General features: G+C 47.4%; 7 protein-coding genes across 7 annotated transcripts; 4 read left to right on the forward strand and 3 right to left on the reverse strand.

Moving 5' to 3' along the window:
- Positions 1-2,254: 2,254 nt before the first annotated feature.
- Positions 2,255-3,515, forward strand: LOZ57_004862 (uncharacterized protein; the record flags this gene model as incomplete). Its single annotated transcript, XM_049253901.1, has 2 exons — positions 2,255-2,799; positions 2,897-3,515. 2 exons carry the CDS (start codon positions 2,255-2,257, stop codon positions 3,513-3,515), a joined length of 1,164 nt encoding a protein of 387 aa, XP_049107213.1.
- Positions 3,516-3,604: 89 nt separating this feature from the next.
- On the reverse strand, positions 3,605-5,223 carry LOZ57_004863 (uncharacterized protein; the record flags this gene model as incomplete). The annotated part of the gene is made up of 6 exons (XM_049253902.1): positions 3,605-3,731; positions 3,800-3,891; positions 3,959-4,235; positions 4,300-4,766; positions 4,828-5,080; positions 5,174-5,223. The coding sequence occupies 6 exons, from the start codon at positions 5,221-5,223 to the stop codon at positions 3,605-3,607; spliced, it is 1,266 nt and encodes a 421-aa protein (XP_049107214.1).
- Positions 5,224-7,184: 1,961 nt separating this feature from the next.
- LOZ57_004864 (uncharacterized protein) lies at positions 7,185-8,582 on the forward strand (the record flags this gene model as incomplete). Its single annotated transcript, XM_049253903.1, has 6 exons — positions 7,185-7,353; positions 7,404-7,678; positions 7,729-7,816; positions 7,874-8,023; positions 8,081-8,342; positions 8,411-8,582. The coding sequence occupies 6 exons, from the start codon at positions 7,185-7,187 to the stop codon at positions 8,580-8,582; spliced, it is 1,116 nt and encodes a 371-aa protein (XP_049107215.1).
- A 1,424-nt stretch (positions 8,583-10,006) lies between these two features.
- On the forward strand, positions 10,007-10,471 carry LOZ57_004865 (uncharacterized protein; the record flags this gene model as incomplete). The annotated part of the gene is made up of 1 exon (XM_049253904.1): positions 10,007-10,471. The coding sequence occupies one exon, from the start codon at positions 10,007-10,009 to the stop codon at positions 10,469-10,471; it is 465 nt and encodes a 154-aa protein (XP_049107216.1).
- A 469-nt stretch (positions 10,472-10,940) lies between these two features.
- On the reverse strand, positions 10,941-11,795 carry LOZ57_004866 (uncharacterized protein; the record flags this gene model as incomplete). Its single annotated transcript, XM_049253905.1, has 1 exon — positions 10,941-11,795. The coding sequence occupies one exon, from the start codon at positions 11,793-11,795 to the stop codon at positions 10,941-10,943; it is 855 nt and encodes a 284-aa protein (XP_049107217.1).
- Positions 11,796-13,960: 2,165 nt separating this feature from the next.
- LOZ57_004867 (uncharacterized protein) lies at positions 13,961-15,177 on the reverse strand (the record flags this gene model as incomplete). The annotated part of the gene is made up of 2 exons (XM_049253906.1): positions 13,961-14,527; positions 14,605-15,177. 2 exons carry the CDS (start codon positions 15,175-15,177, stop codon positions 13,961-13,963), a joined length of 1,140 nt encoding a protein of 379 aa, XP_049107218.1.
- Positions 15,178-16,312: 1,135 nt separating this feature from the next.
- On the forward strand, positions 16,313-18,429 carry LOZ57_004868 (uncharacterized protein; the record flags this gene model as incomplete). The annotated part of the gene is made up of 3 exons (XM_049253907.1): positions 16,313-16,756; positions 16,826-18,134; positions 18,188-18,429. 3 exons carry the CDS (start codon positions 16,313-16,315, stop codon positions 18,427-18,429), a joined length of 1,995 nt encoding a protein of 664 aa, XP_049107219.1.
- Positions 18,430-21,114: the final 2,685 nt, after the last annotated feature.

Raw genomic sequence — 21,114 nt, forward strand, 5'->3', positions numbered from 1 at the left:
CCAATCAGGGCGCGGTCAGCACGGCGGCGCTGTGATTGGCCGCCGCTATGAGGCATTTGCCCGCCGCGATTACGTAAAGCGGCGAGCCACGACGGGGGGCTGAGCCGCCGGTGCTTCTATTCTGGGCCCGGCCAGCGCAGGAAATTAGCGAGAAAAGCTTCGCTGCGCTGCGTGACCGTTGCTAGGCCGGCAGCAGGTGACCGCACTTGAAACCTCACCGTCACATCGACGCGCTCGCCCAGCGAGCAAACCCTGCGTGACAAATCCAACGCGTCAGGCCCAGCCGGAGCGGTATGCTTGTCCAGGCTTCCAGACTTTCTCGCGCCCCGCCTCGATCGTCGCTAGCCCCGCCAAGCGGAGTTCCCGAGCAGATGTGGCTAGTGCATTCGCAGCGCCTGATGCCGTCGGTAACCCGACGTCACCCCAAACACTGGCTGTTTGCGTGCAGAATTCGCGGATCGTCGACTGGACGATTACTGGAGAATCGGGCGAGAACTTCACTACTAAATAGCTAACTAGTTATCTCACCGTTGGCCCATGCCTGCGGATTGTGTGACAATGTCGAGACCTGCGCCTCGTAATGTTGCGAGGAAGCCTATCCAACATTCTGGACGACAGCCATCTCCCAAGGCGTTTGCTTCGTGTTTGTCTGGTGCGGTGTGAAGAAATTGTTTTTTGATTGGATACTGGCAGCTAATAATGTTTGTGAACCACGACACTAGACCAGCATTGATGCACCGGGCCAATCGCGAGGTCACTTCCCCCAGCGCCTTGCCATGAAGCGTTTGTTGTTCTTTTGTCTTCAGCCCTGACTGCACTGTCTCTCTCACTTGGCATATCAAAATTGTACATTGGGCATTTTACCAATGTTCAAACACAGGACCACTGCAAGCGTCTCACCAATGCTCTTCCACGAATCGACGATAATCTCGGCCGTGATTACCCTCGATCTATAGCATTCAGCCGTCCAGTGGTCGCCTTAAGACCACACTGCTACTTTTATAACACATTCCTAAACTAAAACTGTGATTAAATTGGAATTTCAAGCTTAAGGACAAACAATTGCCGTTAGAAGGCGAATGGGGATAGTGCTTGAGAGCTTGAAATGCCGTTCCAGATTCCTCTTCTCGATTTAGGATGCAAGGCAGGAGTACCAAGGCCCCCGAGATCACTTATTGGTGGGTACCTTCCACACAAACGTTACCCCCCGCCTGGAGAAAAGCATCTACGGAGTATGTGACACAGCTATTCTATACTTCCAACGGCTCCCTCCGTTTTTCGTGTGCCTCACATTCCGGGCCACAGAAATTGTATTATATCTATCCAACAGTATGCTGACAAAAATCTGGAAGAATGCCATAATTTTGTATCCACCTGATGGTCACCGGCCCAGTCGGACGCTGAGGGCAGGCCTACCTTTGGATCACAGAACTTTTCATTTTTTCCCCTCCTACCTGGCCAGCCAGTCGTTGAATTTTCTCCTCGTCATTTTCCAATGATATGCGCGTGATATTACGTCAGTCACAAGGCGTTTCACCGGGGTCACGCTGCATATCTACTTTGTCCGAAGCACCCGGGATCCCGTGAGTGTGGATGGGCTGGACTCAAATTCTGTGACTCAACGCATGGCGAGCCGGCCCGCGGCCACTTCCAAGCGTCGGTCAGGGATTTCGCTTCCAATATAAAAACTAAGCGGACACAATAGTTTTCCTAGTGCGCATACTCCGTAATCTCAAGAGTAATAAAGACCTTGTACAATAGTTATATGCAAGATTTCGGAATTTTAACTCATGTTACGCCTTAGTAGGACGCCAAAATTCCGGTGACCTTGCCAAGCCTTCTAGCCTGCGCAGACATATAATTACACCAGGTTAGTCAAGCTTCTGAAGAGAGTATGGTTTATGCTTTTATTTATCTTTAACCATTTTGGGAGCAATCATAGCATGAAAGTCTCAGCTACTCGTCCCATGACTGCACTAACAATCTAATATTATACTTTTGTAACTTTTACCACTAATGACTATGGAGTAGTTAACTGTACGGAGTATGGAGTACTCCCTTAATCTGTAGTTTATATAACTGCCTAGTATACTTTTGCTTTAAAGGGCGTGGAGCAGGTAACTATGCCACTAACTGCCTAGTTAGTCAGCAGTTCAAAGCTCGCTGCTTTAATGGTGTGTTAACCAGACATCACAACCTCAATGCTTGTTTTGATTCAGCCTCCTGCGCTGCAATGCCATCAATTTTAAGAAAAATGCACAAATCACTCTCAAAATTTGTTGACAGAAAACGCAGCCAGAAGATACCACTTCCTGAACTTCCTCCCACCCGCTGCTATGCCCTAACTCCTTCGCCATCTCAAGAAGCCTTGGTCTTTACTGATGCCTCTGCCACAGCCGACAGCGACTTTTTTCAATTGCTCCCATTTGAGTTGCGGCGCAAGATTCTCGTGGAAGCTTTCGGCAATCGCACCGTACACATAGACCTAGTGTATGACCACCCGATTTTACCGCTAGAAGACCGGAAGATTACCCCATCACTCCACAATCGCCATGCATATTTTGCGCCCCCATGGCTGCGATCGCAAGGTGAACTCTGGGCTTTTAAAGAATGGTACTGGCAGGGCTCTGTGTGCCATCGCGAATCACCGTCTGTGGCTGGCACACCAATGGCCCACCCTCTTTGGAAGGATGAATGTCATCGCGGCGTGGACTCGACGTGGTGTAGCTTTCGGCCGGGAATGTCGATGGATATATGCTGCATTGGTGTTATGGGCTGGCTACTTTCCTGCCGCCAAGCGTGAGTTTATTTTGTTCCCTGAAACGCAGGAAATTTGCCACGTCTAAAACGCAATGTCATCATCCGGCCGACTAATGTGAACATATACCCTCGTTAGTTATGTGGAGGCAATTGATGTCCTCTACTCGACAAATACTATCCATATGGCAAGCAACGCCATGATCCTCAATTTACCTAGACTGCTCTTACCGCAGCGCTTGGCTAGCATCACTTCAATTGAGATGCTGTGGAATTTACACCCCTTCCGTGAGAGCAACGTCAATGACCCACTAGACTCCGACCCACGAGCCTTTCATTGTCTTTTACAGGCCATGCCACTATTATTTCCAGGTTTACGCAAACTATTTATTTCCTTTCACGGAGATGTCCTGCCGCCCGGAAAAGGTTCCAATGCGAGGTTTGAAGCAAGTGAATCCGCCATTCTACGTCCGATTGATGAAATGGTTGGCCGACTAAATGCTCGAGAGTGTCACGTTGCTGTTCCAACATCCATATATGTGCCAAGAAAGCTGAAAGCAACTGGAACTGGGATATATCTAGAACCCAGCAGGCTGCGTAATGTCTGGGAACGAATCTGGCGGCCGCTTTCCAACTCGGATGATCAGGATGACGATTCTTCATCTCATCGAGGTTATTGGCTCTATCATGGAAAAGTTGACATGCCCTGGATCTACAAGTATGGAGAAAAGTATCCTCCTGATGACGAGGTACTCTGATAGGGCAGCTGCGAAGAGGCCTGTCGCTTATAATAACTTCGCTTGAACTTCATTTGTCTAGAATATATTGACAAATACTGCTTCATTATCTACGTTGGAACAGGAGCTCCAGTTGATATCGTCGTCACCGGTCCTGCAATACCGATGCAATACCAATAATCTAGCCACAAATTCTTGCAGTCAGTGCCAACGCTCGGATTCCACTTATAGAAATCACTGTAAGCCAGGCTAATTAGCAACCCTCGATTCGTAGCAGAATCATCTTTCTAATGTGGATCACTTACTTCAAGTCAATTTTGGCAGAGTTCGCAATTGCCCAGCAGTTGTCTCCTGACTGGGCCTTATAAAACCTTCTACAGCCGGTTACCATACCTGCCTGTGACGAGGTTAGTTACGTACGTCTCAAGGGCGTTGCATTCCATCTCGAGCAGTGTATATCCTACCTGTACCGGTGCTGGTGTAGCGACGGCACCTCCAGAAGTGGTGCTGGGTTTGTCGGAGCTTGTGACCGATGATATTCCAGTTGTGCTTGTTGTTTTCGCCGTCGTTGTTGGGCCGCTTGTTACAGACATGCTAGTCGATCCATTTCCTACTCCAACGCAGACATAGGTATTGGGTACCAAATGGTCGCATGTGGAAGTTCCGACAGCTGGATTCCAAATATAAAATTGCTTCACAGAGATGCCGTTGCGGTTGGAAATTGACTCGCACGTGTCAGAACTATGACCAAGTTAATACCAGTACAGTCAGAGCCTATTTGCGCGGGCGAGTACGTGATACGGACCTTGAGACCAGCCAAAAATTGTTGCAAGTTGGTGCAATACCACTCTGGGTTGGAGTCTCAGTCGGCGCAGTTGCAGTGGGTACAGGACCCGTGCGTGTCGTCGGTGTCCCAGGGACTCCCACACAGTAATAAAGGCCTTTCTGTATCCCATCACATTTGGGCCCAACACTTGGATTCCATTTAATGAAATCTTCTTTTGAGAACGCCACAAAGATCGATACAATGTCATCACATGTTTCTGTGCTAGTTGTCTGGTACCAAGAATTACAGTTGCTGGGCTGCCCTGTTGGCACAGGAGAAGGAAGCGAGGTCACTCTGGGCGGCATGGGCCTGGCGCCTTTCACGGCGACGCAGTACCAGTAGCCTGCCCATAAGCCGTCACAGTTGCCTTTTAATGCGGGGTTCCATTCAAAAAACTGCTTCTCAGATGGAAAGCCGCGGTTTGTGATTACCCGGCATGTATCCCCCTAACACATCATAAGCACAATTCTGATAAAAATCTGGCTGTTTTTTACACAGAATACTTACCGATTGTGCCTGGTAAAACGCTTCGCAATCCTTTGCCTGGCCATCAAGAGTTGGCGATGCAGTGAAACTGGAGTTAACGGCAGGGAATGTGGTCGGCGTGTACTCTCCAGTCTTGGGTGGCACTACGACTGGTGGGATAGTGGTAGTGTAGTCGAACGTTGCGGTCACTGACTGTGGTTTGATACCAATACACACCCACCAGCCAACGAACAGACCGGAACAGTCGCTATGCAACTCTGGATTCCACTCTAGGCTACATGCCAATCCTTGTCAGCAATGTTGATATACAGCCTCGGGGCGTTATTTTGAAAACAAGGATAACTTTATACAATTCTTTCATAGTTACCCAAGAAGCACTTCCAACAATGCTTTGGCATGTGTCCCCCGGACTGACATAGTGCCAGTCTCTGCAGTATGATGGCTGCCCTGCTTGAGTTCTCTTGGGAGGAAATTCTGTTTCCATGGTTGGGGTTGTCACGTTCCACGATGTTATAGGTAAGCGTGTGGAATACGTCGCATTGATGGTTGTCGAGCTCGAACTTATCGTAGACGACGATTTGACTGAGCTGCTGCTGCTGCTGCTGCTGCTGCTGACGGATGTCGTCGAAGAAGTTGCCTGTGCGCCGACACCAACACAGTACGCGTAGTTGGCCCAGAAATTGACCGAGCAGTCATTGTTCACTGCCGGATTCCATTTGAGGAAGTTTTCATGTGTGATGCCGTATTTCTGCTCAATCTGCCAGCATGAATCACCACTCTTGACTGTATGCCAGGCGTTACAGTTCGGCGCTGTGCCTGGCTGGGTCGGCCCTCCGGGACTCTTGTCTTGTGCAATCGCATGGTTGATGGTAAAGAGGAGGGCAACCAGCACCGCGTGAAAAGCTGAAGGTGCCATTGCTTTCTACCGCTGGTGTTGAGTGGTGAGCGGCGCCCAACTGAGATACTGACCTTCCGGATGCCCACGTAACTAGCGATGGGCCTGAGGAAAAGGCAGGCCGTAGGACGTAGGCTTCTGTACTCGAGGCTGGAGCTTGCTCGGAGACCAAGCTGTCCGTGGGCTCACGGAACTTCGATATCTCGTCATCGCCAGGGGCTGGCCTGCCGACAAGCCGCCTGATTTCACGAGAAGAATGCGGAACCAGCTCAGAAAATTCACACCCTGTTCGTCAGCCGTCGAACCTTCGCTGAGCAATCTCCGGGTGGTGCATGTTTGTGCGGGCTGCCAGCGGGGCAATAAGATGCCGGATGTTGCCCTGATACGAAGCCGGGACGGTGGTAGCAGCGGTGCAGACAGTCGAAGACCCCGGCGATTAACTGGCCTGGGGTGCTGCAGCTGTTGGGCTGCTCGGTCCATGTGAGAGCTGATCTCAGCCCGTCGAAGCAGACGGTGCGCATCCCAACATTAATGTAACCCAAACAGGTGCGACTCCGCCAAACCAGCCGGCTGACCGTGCGACGTCCCCAGAGCCGGGGCTGCGAGATGCAGGTACCGCCTGTGAGTACCGGTACTTGAGCCCACCAGCTCGTGTTGGCCAGACTGCCATCCCTGCATGCTGGCTCCATCCTTGTGTGCGCGCATGGCCGCTCCAAACAATCGTGGGGCTCAAGCTGGACGTTCCAGCCGGAGTGCAGCATGGCATTGAACTGACTGCTGGCCGTCTGGTCTGTCTCATGGCCTGGAGACATTTGTTCGTGGGCTGCCTGGTCGATTTGTCGTTTTGGCAGAGTGAAGCTGGTGAATCAATCTCAACCACACGAGCGCCTCTCCTCCGTCACTATGGCCTCGACAATATCGTGCCAACGGCTTCTATACCTATGCTTTGGTCTGCTACATTTTGGGCTACAAGGCGCCTTTGCCCAAGATATCCGTAGTTTTGCCGTGCAAGCTGGACTCGCCGCCAATACAGACGAAGACTACACTTGCACAAAGACTAAGTTGTGCAAAATTGGATGCTGTGGACGTTTGTAGGAGTGCCTACTGTTAGCCCTGTCTTGGAGTTACTAAATCTTGCTGCAGAGATAATACCGGAAAGGGCGTTTGTGGTCTCGGGCCGGACTTCTGCGGAGATGGCTGCACATCCACCTGCGACTACAAGAGCGAGTGTGATCCAGGCTGGGGAATGAAGTGGTCTAATGCATCGACATGCCCACTGAATGTGTGCTGCAGCAAGTTCGGGTTTTGCGGCACAACCAAGGACTTCTGCGGAGGTGCCGTTGTCCCTTCTCCAGAGTGCCCTGGGAAGAGCGCCGCCGCCAAAGTCATTGGATACTATGAAGGCTGGAACTTGCAGAGACCGTGTGGGAGTAAGTTTCGGAGCCCAGTGTGAGCAGCACTATGATACTAAGGATGCACAGCTATGAAGCCCGAGGATATCCCTCTTGGATGGTATACGCACATCAACTTTGCCTTCGCTCTGATACACCCCAAAACTTTTCGAATCGACCATATGGATGCCCAAACAGCGTCTCTGTACAGGCGTGTCACAAAGTTAAAGCAAAAGCAACCCGGCTTGAAGGTGTGGATTGGTTAGTTGTATTGATCTCCTCGCTCATGTGAACAGTTCTGACAGTCATAGCCATTGGAGGATGGGCGATGAATGATCCTGGGCCATATAGAACGACATTTTCTGATCTCGCCAAGTCAACATCAGCTCAAGATGCATTCTTTGAGTCTCTTATCTCGTTTATGGAAACGAACGACTTCGATGGTGTAGACATTGATTGGGAGTACCCGGTCGCAGATGACCGTGGTGGCATTGAACAGGATTTTGGAAATTTTGTTACTTTATTAAAGAGACTCAGAGAACGTCTAAATTCCTCCGGTAAAACTTATGGAATGAGCATCACGCTGGTAAGTAAGGATATAAAATATCGGCCTTGAAATCAAACTGACTCGCCTAGCCCGCATCATATTGGTATCTCCGAGGTTTTGATCTCATAAAACTAGAACCCTGGGTAGACTGGTTCAATATTATGACATACGATATCCGTATGTACTCTTTAACCTCATGTTAGTTGGCAACTTTACTAACCGCCTCCGTCCCAGATGGCATTTGGGACCGGACTGTCAACTCCATAGGACCATATGCATATGCACATACCAATCTCACGGAAATTCAACAAGGCCTCGAGCTGCTCTGGCGAAACAACATCAACCCAGGGCGAGTTGTCTTTGGGCTCGGGTTCTACGGTCGAAGTATTACCTTAGCTTCCCTACAACGAAGCGATTTTCTCACTAATCTTTCTTCTATAGGCTTTACAATGGAAGACCCGAACTGCCTGGCAGCAGGGTGTAAGTTCAAGGATGGTGCTAAAGGCGGCGCATGTACTGGAACTCCCGGCGTCCTCTCAGCCGCGGAAATTAACCAAATTCTCAAGAATGGGGCCCAGGTAACCTTTGACAAGGCCGCTGCCGTCAAAATCGCCACGTGGGACCGGGATCAATGGGTTAGCTGGGATGATACGGAAACACTCAAGCTAAAGATAGACTACGCAAATCGCAGATGCTTGGGAGGGTGAGTTTGATCCTTATCATTCTAATCTATGAGTAGACCATTAATCAAGCTGCTATTGCAACACGCAGGACTATGATTTGGGCTATCGACTTGGATGACGGTACGCTGATCAATGAATTGGGCTCAACCCTAGGCCGTGGGAAGGAGAGGATTCTCAAGAACAGGCCCCCCTATCTCCCAGATCTTGGCACTGACTGGGACTCCACTCCTCCTTCTGCTCCCTCTCACAACGAGTTGTGATCAACAGCCTACTGGCCAGTTTCTTCTTTGTTTGGAGTGCCATCCAAAATTTAACTACTCCGTAGCTGTTACTGTTATAATAACTGTTCGCGCCAAGATTTTTATCTCACTATAAGGAATGTTTGTTGCCGCTAGGTTTGTACTAGAACACCTGGTTACGTACCTTGCAATGTCCTTCATATCGAGATTGGTGTTCCACGAGCACGAATTACGACAAAAACGGAACTTTTGGATGTTTAGTGGAAGCTTTGACACTCCTACATACGTGACTTACGCCCACTACTTACTTTGTATTTCCGTTTCAGTTCAAACACCAGACTCATATCTAGTGAGGTGACGCGCGCCTCGCTGGAATTGCATTATACACCCACCCCATCCTCAAAAACTTACATCAATTGCCACTATGATCAGTAATGGAATCAGTTCATAATCAATTGGCAATACTACCGGGTCTGTGCTCAGTATTTCTTCCATTTTGTTGCCTTTTTAGTAGGCAGTGCTTATAGGCCTTAGGATTAGTTACACTGCTTCTTCACGATGATTGGCCTATGTAGTTAAGGGCATATTCAACTTTACTAGCCTTTGGTGACATGAGGCTACCGTGCTTATCAGCTCATTGATTACTCGTCTAAGGACTCCGCTCTGTGTTCATAGAATTGTGGTAGGAGCACTTATCAGCTAGTTACTAGAACACTAGAAAGAGTGGACCGCGTTGCACTACGGAGTTAGTTACCTAGTTAGTTATGTATCAGGCGCAAGCCACTCGACTAAAAAGGGGCACCTTGATTGTCACAAAGCATACTCCGTAGTCATGTTTGTGATTCTTCTGGGCGCTAACTAGGTGAAAGAAGCTTTTACAAATATCGGGCCTATACGGAGTAGCTACTCAGGGCGAAGTAAACACCTGAGCAACTGAGGGTGGTTCACTGGCTGAGCCGTATTCCTTATTTATGTGGAGCTCAACCAGTAAAAGAAGGAGCGTCTCTGGCGTGCAACAGATAGGAATATTTTGTGTACTACCACTCCGTGCTCTTGGCACCCAACAGACCTACTGCACCCAAAAAAGGTCAGTCCAATGATGGGACTCTACGGAGTACGTCGCATCGTTCATGTGCCACCAGACATATACTCCGTACGTACCCCGTACAAGCATTTGGTATTTTATAGTTCGTATTAATGTATGTATATGTATGTAATTGATACAAGCCTACCTTCCAGTTTCACGTAACAAAGCAGTTGCCTAACTTAGTCTTCCAACCAACTTCAAATATTCCATATAAAAGGGTCATCTCGTTAGAGCTCAGGCCCTTGATACACTGTATCCCTCAGTGAGTATTGTCAATTCTATGCCGCTGAGTTCTTATCAAACTTATTAAGCTAAACTTCTTTTGCAAGAAACAAGCCTACTATCAGAATAACGCATTATGGCATCCAACTTCTTTGGAAAAGGGCCCCAGAACCTCCGATACACGCACACTTGCTTCCTATTTAGCCCGGTCAAATTTTCGACAGGTCAACTTCCCTCTGTGTTCTACCTATCCCATAATAATCGCGGTAAAGGTGGCTCGGTTGGGAGGTATTTCCTCAATAGCCGCAAAGTTGTCCATAAGGAATTAGTAACAACAAAACATATGAACTTGGGAGACTTCGATAATATCATGTATGGCGCTCTCCGTGACGTTATTGAGGGTCGAGTCGACACCGTCTCTAAGAATGAGTACGCGGCCAATCTTCTGCGCGAATTCGACCCAGCCATAGCCTCAAAACCGCCTGGCACTCTTCCGCCACCTGAACGTTCGTTATGCGAGGTTTACCTGATTAAAGTAGAGTCGCCATGGCCAGATGAACTTTGGAAGCAGAAAGAGCCAGGAAGTTGTATCATAAATTAATCACCCTTCGCCCATGATCCAAACCTAATGGCTTCAGCGTTTCCACAATAATCCCTACCAGCACAGATCAACTTATGTACCACAGCATTTGAAATATCAAGGTACTCTTATCACTAATGAGATGCCGCTGTCCAAGTTCATGTATGTACATAGTTACATAACTAATCTAATTAGCTGGACTCTCATTGAGCCTAATTTTTCTTTGCGCCCTTTCAAACTTTAAATGTACTTCGAGATTTTTCTTGCTTCCTGGTCGCTATATGTTTTCAAGTCTTTACTTATAATGTTTTTGGTATGCTAGAGATAGGTAGCTAGAATCAGATGCAACAGAAGCCAGGTTTCAGAAATATCCCAATCAGATCCTAGCAAATATGATAGATAGCATTCTCCTCTAAAATGCCTCGCATTGCAATGATTCATGTATCATATAACGATCTTTATCTATTACAGAGTCAACACAGTAGCAGGCTTAGATATAATATGGTTGCCCAAAAAGATAGTGGACTGCTCTAGCTTCCGCACGGATTCTCTCGACGGAGGCACCAAGGCCGATTTCCTCCAACGCTTCCTTTAAAAACATTCTCCAATCATGCTCATGTCCCATATGGTTCACTGCCATCGTGTATTCCATGTAGGGAGGATAGAACCCACTCATACCCCAGTCTATGAGGCCTGATATCTGCCAATCGGTGCTGCCAGCTTTTCCATGGTTCTGAACAATAATATTATGCGTACACAAATCGCCGTGTGTAAGCACAAACTGTGACGAAGCGGCGGAAAGACGGAGATCTTTCAACAACTTCCCTAGCTCAAGAGATAAATTTGGATCCCGCTTTGCAAGCTCGTTGACTTTATGGCTATCAAACTCCTCTTCATTCGTAAAGGGGCCGCAGTCTGTTCTGATCGAAGGGTGATAGGGATCAGGCAACCATCGCTCGTCCCCCACGCGACCGATGTAGTCTAATGTGCATGATCTGAGGTAGAGAATCTGCTCTTGGAGCTGTCGTTTAAGAGATTGTTTATCGATATCGATCAGGTTCGGCCAGACCGCCTCCAGTGGCACTCCAGGAACAAAATCCATTGCCACACCACCAAACTTATATCCAGGAGGGGGATCGATTACAGAGCGCACTTTAGGAGACTTGACTGACGTGTTTTCTGTAGCGCAGCGATGCATGGCGATCTCGCCAACATGGATAGGGCCAGCTTTAACAACCTCATAACCAGAGCCGTCAGCTGCAGGTCGTTTCACAACAATAGTACTAAACAGTTCATGGATTCTTTCTCCTTCCAGCCATGGGAAAAGGTCAGGAAGTGTGGCCATCGTCGACGTCGAAGACGTAGGGTTAGATCAAGGTGTTAGCGAGCACGAAATAGCCTAGGGGAAGAAAGCTTGAGCTTATCAAGCAACAAGTAGTTACGGAGTAACACTCCACTTGAGTTTCCAATTAAGGTAGCTTGCCGCATCCGAAAGTCTAAATCGACTTGGCGTATTTGGTACTGGCTGAATTACAATACACACCTCGTCGTATCGCCGTCTTGTTCACACTCTTTTTGGAGTTACAGTATTGATGTATATCAGGTTAAGCCAATCGCAAATGTTGCTGCCTGCTCTGTTGACCGCAAAGTGCCGCCCAATCTGCAATTTTCCCTAGAACTAGCTAATAACAGGCCAGTGCAAATGCCAACTGTGACACGACTTAAGTCTTTGCCCACCGGAATTCCCGAAATCCCAGACATCGACATGATCTTCGTCTCTTCTTTCCATTCAATGCATCTTTGTGGAAATTTTAGACGATAAAAGATGACCGCAAATTTGGGAAAATGCATCTGCCGTCCAGGGTGCAGAGTATTTGTTTTGATTTGCCGTTTGCTACATGTCAGTGATAGGCGCGGGGGCAATGCTGGTCAGGCTTATGTTTCCGGATGATTGCTGCAGCCGCGACAGCATACCTAATCAGGCATAATTGTGCTATAAGAGCCCAGGAGAAATGCCGGAAGTCTCACAGCTGATATAAAATGACCATGTACTTCTATCCAGGAGCTCAAATCCAACTCCCGTAGACTTTTGTCGTCATTTTTGGCCCTTGCTACATCCTTTCAGACAACAGCGTAAAAAAATATTACATGTAAGTAAAATAACAGAGGAATTCATGTCAAGCGGTCGCTAACATCTCTGATTATCAGTATGTCAGAAGTTCCAAATCAGCGCCCAGGCCCCTTATATATTTTGACCTTCAGGCAAGGCCCTAACTGGCCACATACAAGGCATTGGGCTCTTTTTCTCGCTGACCCGGAAGACCGAGAGAGAGGGAACTTGTATCATATCGTCTATTCTGCCAATCAGTCGATCTCAAAGTCTATAGAAAATATTGTCGGTTGTTTTGGCACAAAATATGACAATGGCTTTTTAATTGCCCGAAACTACGCACCACAAAAAAGTTGCAGCCTATCCTCCATGACATTAGTGGCACCGCAAGTTTCTCCCGTGGATATTCAAACTATTGGAGATCGGATTCATAAAGAATACCCATACACAATTGGCGATAACAACTGCCAAAATTTTGCGATACGGATACTGGATGTACTGCGTTCTGAGGGAAAGATCACCCAGGATGAATATAATAAAGCTAAAGAGGGAGCAGGAGACACAGTATTTACAAAATGGAGTAGAGCTGAAAATTAAGTTCCAGTAAGTTTAATCTAAACCATATACCAACCTTTGGATATTCTCTATTCGTACTAAGCGCACTCTCCAACTTCCACCTCTCTCTTATTTTCCTTCTTTTGTTTCTCCTCCCTTTCATTCCGCCCGCACCTTACTACCCTTAGCTTTGAGAATAATAAGCCCGCTCCATCACCTGTTCTTTACCATGCGCTTGCTTTTCCACTAAAATTTTAAACCCTTACATTTTTCTATTCGCCCCTATATTGATTATTGCTGAAATTAGAAGAGTATACACTGCTTTTCGGTATCCTCGTTCTGAGGTGGAGTCAATCCTGTCAACTATATCGCTTTCCGGCTTTCTACTTGGCAATTCACCCGCCCTTATTTTGTGGATCAACACTTAGAGCAGCTTACAAATGGTGATTTTATTCTTCTTCAGCAAGGGCTGGCTTTGAAATATGTCTTGTTACACTCTCTGATTGATGAAGGGCATGTAGGCACAAGGGTTGGCTCTAATAATAAGAAATGTACTAGCCCCACCGGAGTGCTGTGAAAGGGCTCTCCTTATGACAATTCAACTATGATAGGTAACGAACATCTTCCAAGTAGCAATTAATTGGGCCAGTGTTTTATCCCTTTGCTGGAATGGACAGACTTAATAGATAGAGAATAATGACCAAGCTTTCGAAAAATGAAGATAGGATACGAGTGAGAATGCAGGGAATTCACGTTAGTTATATCATCAATTTGCTAGCACTTTCACCATGAGCTATTAAAGCAAGTGGATGTCGTGTTGATATTGCCTATTGCATATATACTTATTACTTACTACACCCACTATCCTTATCACCGCGTCTTATGTCATCAAACTTTTTCTTATACTCGCTTGCCTTGTCTCCAAGAGCAGTCCATTTTGTTTTCGGGTTATAGCCATAGAGCTTCTTCAAGCCGTTGACATCTCTCTCACTTGGTGTTAAGTTGATAGGAATGGGATTGCCGTCGGGTTTCTTCAGAATTGGGAGGCGGTTATCCATGCCTGGGGCTGCCGAGCCTTTGCCTCCAGCGCCGCTGGGGTATATCATGATAGATTCCCAATCAGGCTCCTTCTTTTTGCTTGCTAGCACTGGTTCGTTCACAATTGGCAGGTAGTCTTGGGCAGAAAATTTCCACTCAATGGCCTCGCTTCGTGATGTGCACACGTCCTTCGTGATTCGTTCAATGTCATATTGTGGGAAGCCTTTTTCCTTCAGCTTTTGTCGAAAATCGTCGTAGTCTTTTAAATTCTGGCAATTGAAGTTGCCTTGGCCAAAAAATTTGCCTCCAGCCTCAGAGTAAGGCGCACCCCAAAATTTTTGGTTTTGATGTTCGTGATGCATACCCCAGGCATGCTGTATTATCAAATTGTTAGAATCATATATGTATGTGCGTATCAGGACGGGCATGGGATCAGGCCACGAGCACTTACACCCATCTCGTGAGCATAGTTAGCTACAACATTGAGCATTCCAACACTGAGAGAATCACTCAGCAACATGCGCGGGCCGACATTGTCGCTGTCCTTCGGCGGTACACCGGCAGTTGTTGCTAGCTTTCCCTCCAGATTGAACATAATTAATAGGAATTCCGATCTCATCTTCGGGTCTTTGCATGTTGCCTCAGATGCTTCATGCCACCTAAATGACTCTGGTACGCCTTCAAGATACCATCGGTCTCTCGCGGTTGCCAAATCCCCAAAGACAATTTCTTTAGTAGTTTTCCCCTCCCTCTCTGGCCACGTTTTGTCCTCAAAGCAATATGTGACAACGCCGTTAGGCCAGAGATGGTTATCAGCATTACCACTTCCAGGTTGAATTGTAAGGTAACGTTTGCTATTGCTGTGTGAAGAACTTGTAGTATTGCCGTCCTTCAACGCAGCTTGGTAGGCCATACTCTCCGTAAGAGCAAATTTGACAGACGATTCCCATGCTTGGCTGCCTCCATAAACAGGTAATGCGGCTAGGGCAATTGACAACAGAGAGGTGAGTGGAAGAATTGCCATCATAACGTAATATTATTTTCGTTGGCGTGGGCTAGAAAAACGACCAAATAGGAACAATGATGAGTACAACCGCCCGCTAGGAGCCAGTATAGCTTGCCTTGATGTTTTCTTGAAGGGTAGAGGAAGCTAGAAGCAAATCTGGCCGAGCAGCATAGAGGCAAGATGAGCTCACCTACGCAAATGTCAAGAGCTGGGGACATGAGCCCAAGTTCCCTGCAACGTATTTTGCGAGGATGAGGGGCGGATTTGTTGCACGACTCACATGAGCATCCGGCTTTTGGAGACCCAGGAATGTCGACTTCGTAAAGCTATCGAGTGGGTTTCCCAACATCGTTGAGAGAAGCGTGCTATGTACCGGTACATCGTTGGTAGGTAAATCTGCCCTTGTCGTCTTGGCTTGGCGTGCAACGATCGTCAACAAGTCGGCCGGGATATCCGACTTCTAGCGCTGTTTGGCAAGCCAGTGGGCCTTTTAGAGGAGGCCATCCATGCCTAGTGCGCCGTAAAAGAGCCTCCCTGTCTATCCATAAGTCCGGTGAGCTGATCGGCTGCACCGGACATGCAGGATAAGCTTCGACATCTCCACATCTGATCCGAGCGAGCATCCAGAGCCCAACGCAGCCGACGCGATGTATACAAGTGGGCCGTTGGCTTAATTTTATTCTCGGGAAAAAGGACAGGGGCATCAAAGCATGATTGCGCCTGGTTCGTGCCGGAAAACCTACCGAATGACGTCCCAGGTCATACTTTGTAACCCTAGAGATTCAGCTGAGCGGGAGTTCTTGCAACTGTCGCAACCGGGAAGATCCTCCGTGCCGCCTCAGGCGCAAGGGCAGCCGGAGAAACGCGGACGAAAGAATGGTAAGGAAGCTGGGTTGAATTTCCCTTCAGCCCTCGCCATGGCTCGGAACAAAAGATGACTGACGCCGAAACTACCCTACCTCGAGGCTTGCCCTCTAGATCTTGTTCAAGGGCGTCAAAGGGCTCCGTCAAGACCGGCCGAGCTCAACGGATGGTCTCTCGATCGGCCGCATAGACTGTCACAGACGTGAGTGTATCTTTCCAGTTGAACTCATGTTGAACACCTTAGTGACATGGATATTCAACAGTCGAAGGGCCTTGGTAATTACCCGATATGGAGAGTTCGTCTTGGACTGCGGTCCTGTTGACTTTGTTCGCAATTGGGGGAACTTTTGCGCTCCCAGCAGACCGAGATAGAGGGAACAGTTCGTCTACATTTGTCAACGGCAATATACACCAACAATTTCGAAGAGATCGGGATCCGACCAGCTTCGCATGGGTTCATCGCCTGGCAGCTATAGGAGATAGTTTTACAGCAGGTATTGGATCAGGGAATCAACTTGGATCTCTTTTTAATAATCAAGACGACTGGAAATGCTCTCGATATGACATGTCCTATCCAGTACTGGTTAATAACTTGATTGGGCCATCCGTTGACGACTTTCAGTTTCCTGCTTGTAGTGGAGACCGATCAGTACAAATCTATGATCAAGTTCAAAAATTGAAAGGAGACGTGAATTTACTCATAATGACGGCTGGGGGCAATGACCTTTGCTTGGTAAAGCCAATTGGAGACTGACTAAATAAATTTCAGATGGACATGTGTACTGACGAACGTGTTTACCAGGCCGGCATGATCAAGAAATGTGTGATGTTACCATTCGAAGGAGAAGCAACATGCGACGCAGTCATTGACAAGGCCCAAGAGAATATAAATTCGATTCTTAAGCCAAACCTAAAAGATATCCTCAAATCGTTGGACGGTAAGATGGCCAAAGACGGCATCGTTGTATATAATGGCTATGCTCGCTTTTTCAACACGGAAAATGATGCTTGTGCAAAGGACCAGAAGTGGCACATGGACCGATGGCTGCCAAAGTACTGGTTCAAGTCAGCTATTCGACTTACAATTGAGAGAAGGAAAAGGTTCAATAAGCTCGTCGACGATATTAACGCTGCGATCAGAACAGTCGTTGAGGAAACAGCCAAAGAAGTCAAATACACAATTGGCTTTTCGAACTGGGATCCTTGGCCAATCGATGGAGTCAAGGGGCAAATGTGCGATCCAATATCCACTGGAAGATATCCAGATCCCAAACAGCCTGATCTCCAGTTCTTCAAACCCAATACTTATATTGCTCCAGTCATACACGACGAGTTGAAAAGGAGAGCAGAGGAGAATGTGTTGGTCCACGACGAGAAGTCGATAGAGGGCAAGGGCGCTGTCGACAAAAGAATATACGATAGTTTACTTTGGAAATCACCTCATCCTAGGGCTGTGGTCCTCCACAAACTGAATCGCCGAGCTCCATCGCCTCCTAACTGCCCGGGAGACAACGACTGGATCGACCCCACCCTCGGTCTTGGGCTGCCAGACAGTTTTGGAAAGCTTTTCCATCCAAATGAGCTAGGCCACCAAACCATTGCTTCTTTTGCACTAGCAAAGACCATTGACCTTCGAGCAAAAGTTTTGGGCATAGAGCCACAGACGTGCGAGATTGCAGACGAGTTCAAATGTTGGCAGAAGGAAGGTCGCAAGGGTTACGCAACGGCGGATAAACTGAACGAGAATTATAAAGACTTTTGCGAGGGTATACAACAGCCCGAGCATGAGGTAGGATGGAAGTCGGAGAAAACGTACTTCAAAGATACACCAGATGAACAGAGTTTTCTAGTGCAGCTCGGCCCAAAAACTGCAAAGTACAAGAAGGACGAGTGTATGCAGTCATTCGAGCGTATCATCCATGGCTGCGATGGCAACGACCCAAATAATCCCCTGAATTGGAAATTTGGAGGACGATGGACAAGAGGCGAGTATACGTACGAACTTAACATCAAGCGCAATAATAGGCCGTGGCCGGTTATTAAAGAACCATACGGTAAATGCAACGGAGACTGGAAAGTTTTTGGGCTTCACAGCAGTTATGAAATTCGAGGTATTCTCGTCATTCTCAACTGTTATCTAGGAATGCGCTAACTCTACCCACAGGCGCGGGCTTTAGTAGCTGGGATTATGGACAAAAGACTATTCTCCCAAGCATGAAGGGTTGTCTTGGTTTAGGAATCACTGCCTGGGAGTTCGATTATTTCAAAGAGCCAGACAAGGATGGCATGGAGTGGAAATCGACATTCAATACGCCAGTCTGGGTCAGGGCTCGGTGTTTCAACAATAACAAGGTTGTCAAAGGCGCGGGTGGGTACACGAATGGTTGCAGTGGATCAGACTGGTAGACATGTTGATAAATTTGGGGTACTCCGTAGAGATGCTATGTCAACAACAAGTTTTCGTTTGTTCGTCGAGGATAAGTTCTGAATGTGGGTAGCTCCGGAACAACAATAATTCCGGGAGGCGTGAGCACCCTCCAAGGCGGATGCTGCTAGCTCAAACCTAAATCGACTGGTCGAACACTGGGGTAATAATTGCAGTTTGGTAACTGATTTGTTGCGAAGTGAAACGATCAGATGAGACTAGGATAAGGCGCATGAGGCTGCATCATACAGTTGACTAACTACGCACCTTGAACCCCCAGAACTCTGTCAAAGATGGTAGGATTACTCCGTATTCAGACCAGAAATACAAACCAAAATCGCAACATTCGGTTCCATAAAGCCAACAGGCGAGCTCATAAGTATGGACTATAAAACGTCTGTACGGCATGGGTATATATAGATGTTAGACATCAGGGTTATTAAATAGAGGTACTAGTGGAGACTGAAGTCGGGCACTGTCATTCATAAGCTGAATCTCTCGCATATCTTAGTTATAAGTACTCCGTATGTGGCAAAGTTTTATTATTGTTGGTCAGTGACAAGGCGCCACCAAGCCTTTGGCAGAATATCAATGCTTAGGCGTCTTTATTTTTATTTATTCAGGGAACTCGCGAGGTCCTCTGGTAGGAGGTATGAAGCAAGGAATAGACTTTTAGTAAATTAATATGAATGTTTTATAACTCCCCACAAATGGGAAGTGAGTCTAATGAGGAAGTTTATTGCTCAGATTTTTTCACCTTCACGTCCATTAAAGCTCTTAGTAGCCAATACCATGGGTATATTGAAGTCACTTGCCTGTGCATAGTTAGCCAAAGCCAATGATTCATTTTACACAAAGAATATGTCAAAATCATCCTCAATATATATACCTGAAGACTTTTTAGGCCAGCTATTTTCTACTATCCATAGTACAAAATTCTAAGGGCCCCAAATGGTGAAAAGGAGAAAAAGGTCATTCCTCGATATTAATAATGAAGCTGGTAACCAAATCTGGTCCCTTTGATACCAGAAGAAACCCACAGACTGCAGGAGGCTTGCCATGAGCTTTGTCCGACTTCACTCTTCTCTTGTAAGAAACTAGGGTAGCGGCCTAAACTTCAGTGGCAGAAGAGTTCAGAGATGTGAGTGGGTGTTAAATTTTCGCGACCTTTAGCCTGCCGGTCATTGTAGAGATAGTGGTGAGAAGTGTAGTTGAACAAGCTTTGTTTGAGTGTCACAATTGAGTGACGCCGTAAACCAGTCGAAAATCCCTGGTTACAAACGAAGCAAAAAAGCGAGCGACCCATAAGGGTCCGTTGCAACAACGAAGAAAAGCATCAAATGAAATCGACCCAAGAATGGCGGTCTAGATAGGCAAAGGCACAATATAGCTAGCGATGGCATTCTATATCCTGGGCTATTACAAACGGTACTTCGTACTCCATCCAGAAAAGTAACACCGGAGTTTTTTTGGTTTTACGGAGTACTTCAGCGCATAACAGTTCTTCCATACCTTAATTAGAGCACAAACCTTGGTTATGCAATAGAAAACCAGGGGGGAGGAGTGTTTCACGCTGATAAACCAGCCAACTCTTCACTATCGGTCCGCGCTAGGGCGATGATTTGCGCCTTGTCGCCGAAAAAGGTTGAGTGTCCCCGGGCCAGGCCGAGCCGTCCGCAAGGGGCCGCAAACGAAATCAGCAAAACGTTTCCGCTGATCGCACTTTGCACCCAGCTGCTGGAGTCTCTTGATAAAAACAGCTCCAGGGATAGGTTCTCTCCTGCTGATTTGTCCGTATTATGCTGAAGCCCGGCCAGCACAAGAAGACTGTATGTAACTACGCGGTAGCTTGAAGAAGGACGGAGAAGAGAAAACAAATGATCTCGTGCTCCGTACTCCGTCCAGGGCACATATTATGAAACCTCGGTTCTGGCCCAGCCCTGCTCGCCACGTTCACTAGTCTCGACCCTGCAAATGCAACATAATACGGGGTGCAGATTCAACGGGGGTCATGCTTTGCCGTTTGCAGCGTAGTAAAGCACTCCCAGCGAATTGTGTGTGTTGGTTACAGCCGTACAAATCCCCCTGTTCCAACAGAAGGGACCGGGGTCATTTTTTGTTTTGTGAAAATTACTTTGAATCACCGCGCTTGAGCGAACAAAGACCTGTTCTGTAAATACTCCTGGCGAAGGATTGAAATATAAATTGAAGACCCTGGGCGGTCGCTTCGCCCCATTATTCTCGTTTCTGTGCGAGACTGCGCAGTACTCCAAATTTTGCCAAATCCATTCTTTCGTGTCTTTCTGCCTCCAGTACATCCGCCGCAACGTCTCTTATTTCAATATTTTCCACTTCTTAATAGTTGCTGCATTCTCTCTCGGTCCTAACTATTCATCGCCCAGGAAAAGCTTGGACGCTTTCGAGTTTCTCACACGACTCCAGATTGATATCCCGAAAACTGTCCTTGTCGCGCAGGCTTCTCTAACCGAGGCCGCCTCCTAATCGACCGATGAGAATATGCCTCAAAATTGCTGCGCCCGTTACCAGAACCAGTCAGCACCCGTTCTCCGAATACCTACCATGATCAATCCGAGTTCCACAAAAAGCAGCAGTAATGGCAGCAATACACCGAACAAGCTTACCTTATCGACGGAGATACTAAGTCA

This window comes from Ophidiomyces ophidiicola (assembly GCF_022830035.1).
Source record: "Ophidiomyces ophidiicola strain CBS 122913 chromosome Unknown scaffold_21, whole genome shotgun sequence".
NCBI lineage: Eukaryota > Fungi > Ascomycota > Eurotiomycetes > Onygenales > Onygenaceae > Ophidiomyces > Ophidiomyces ophidiicola.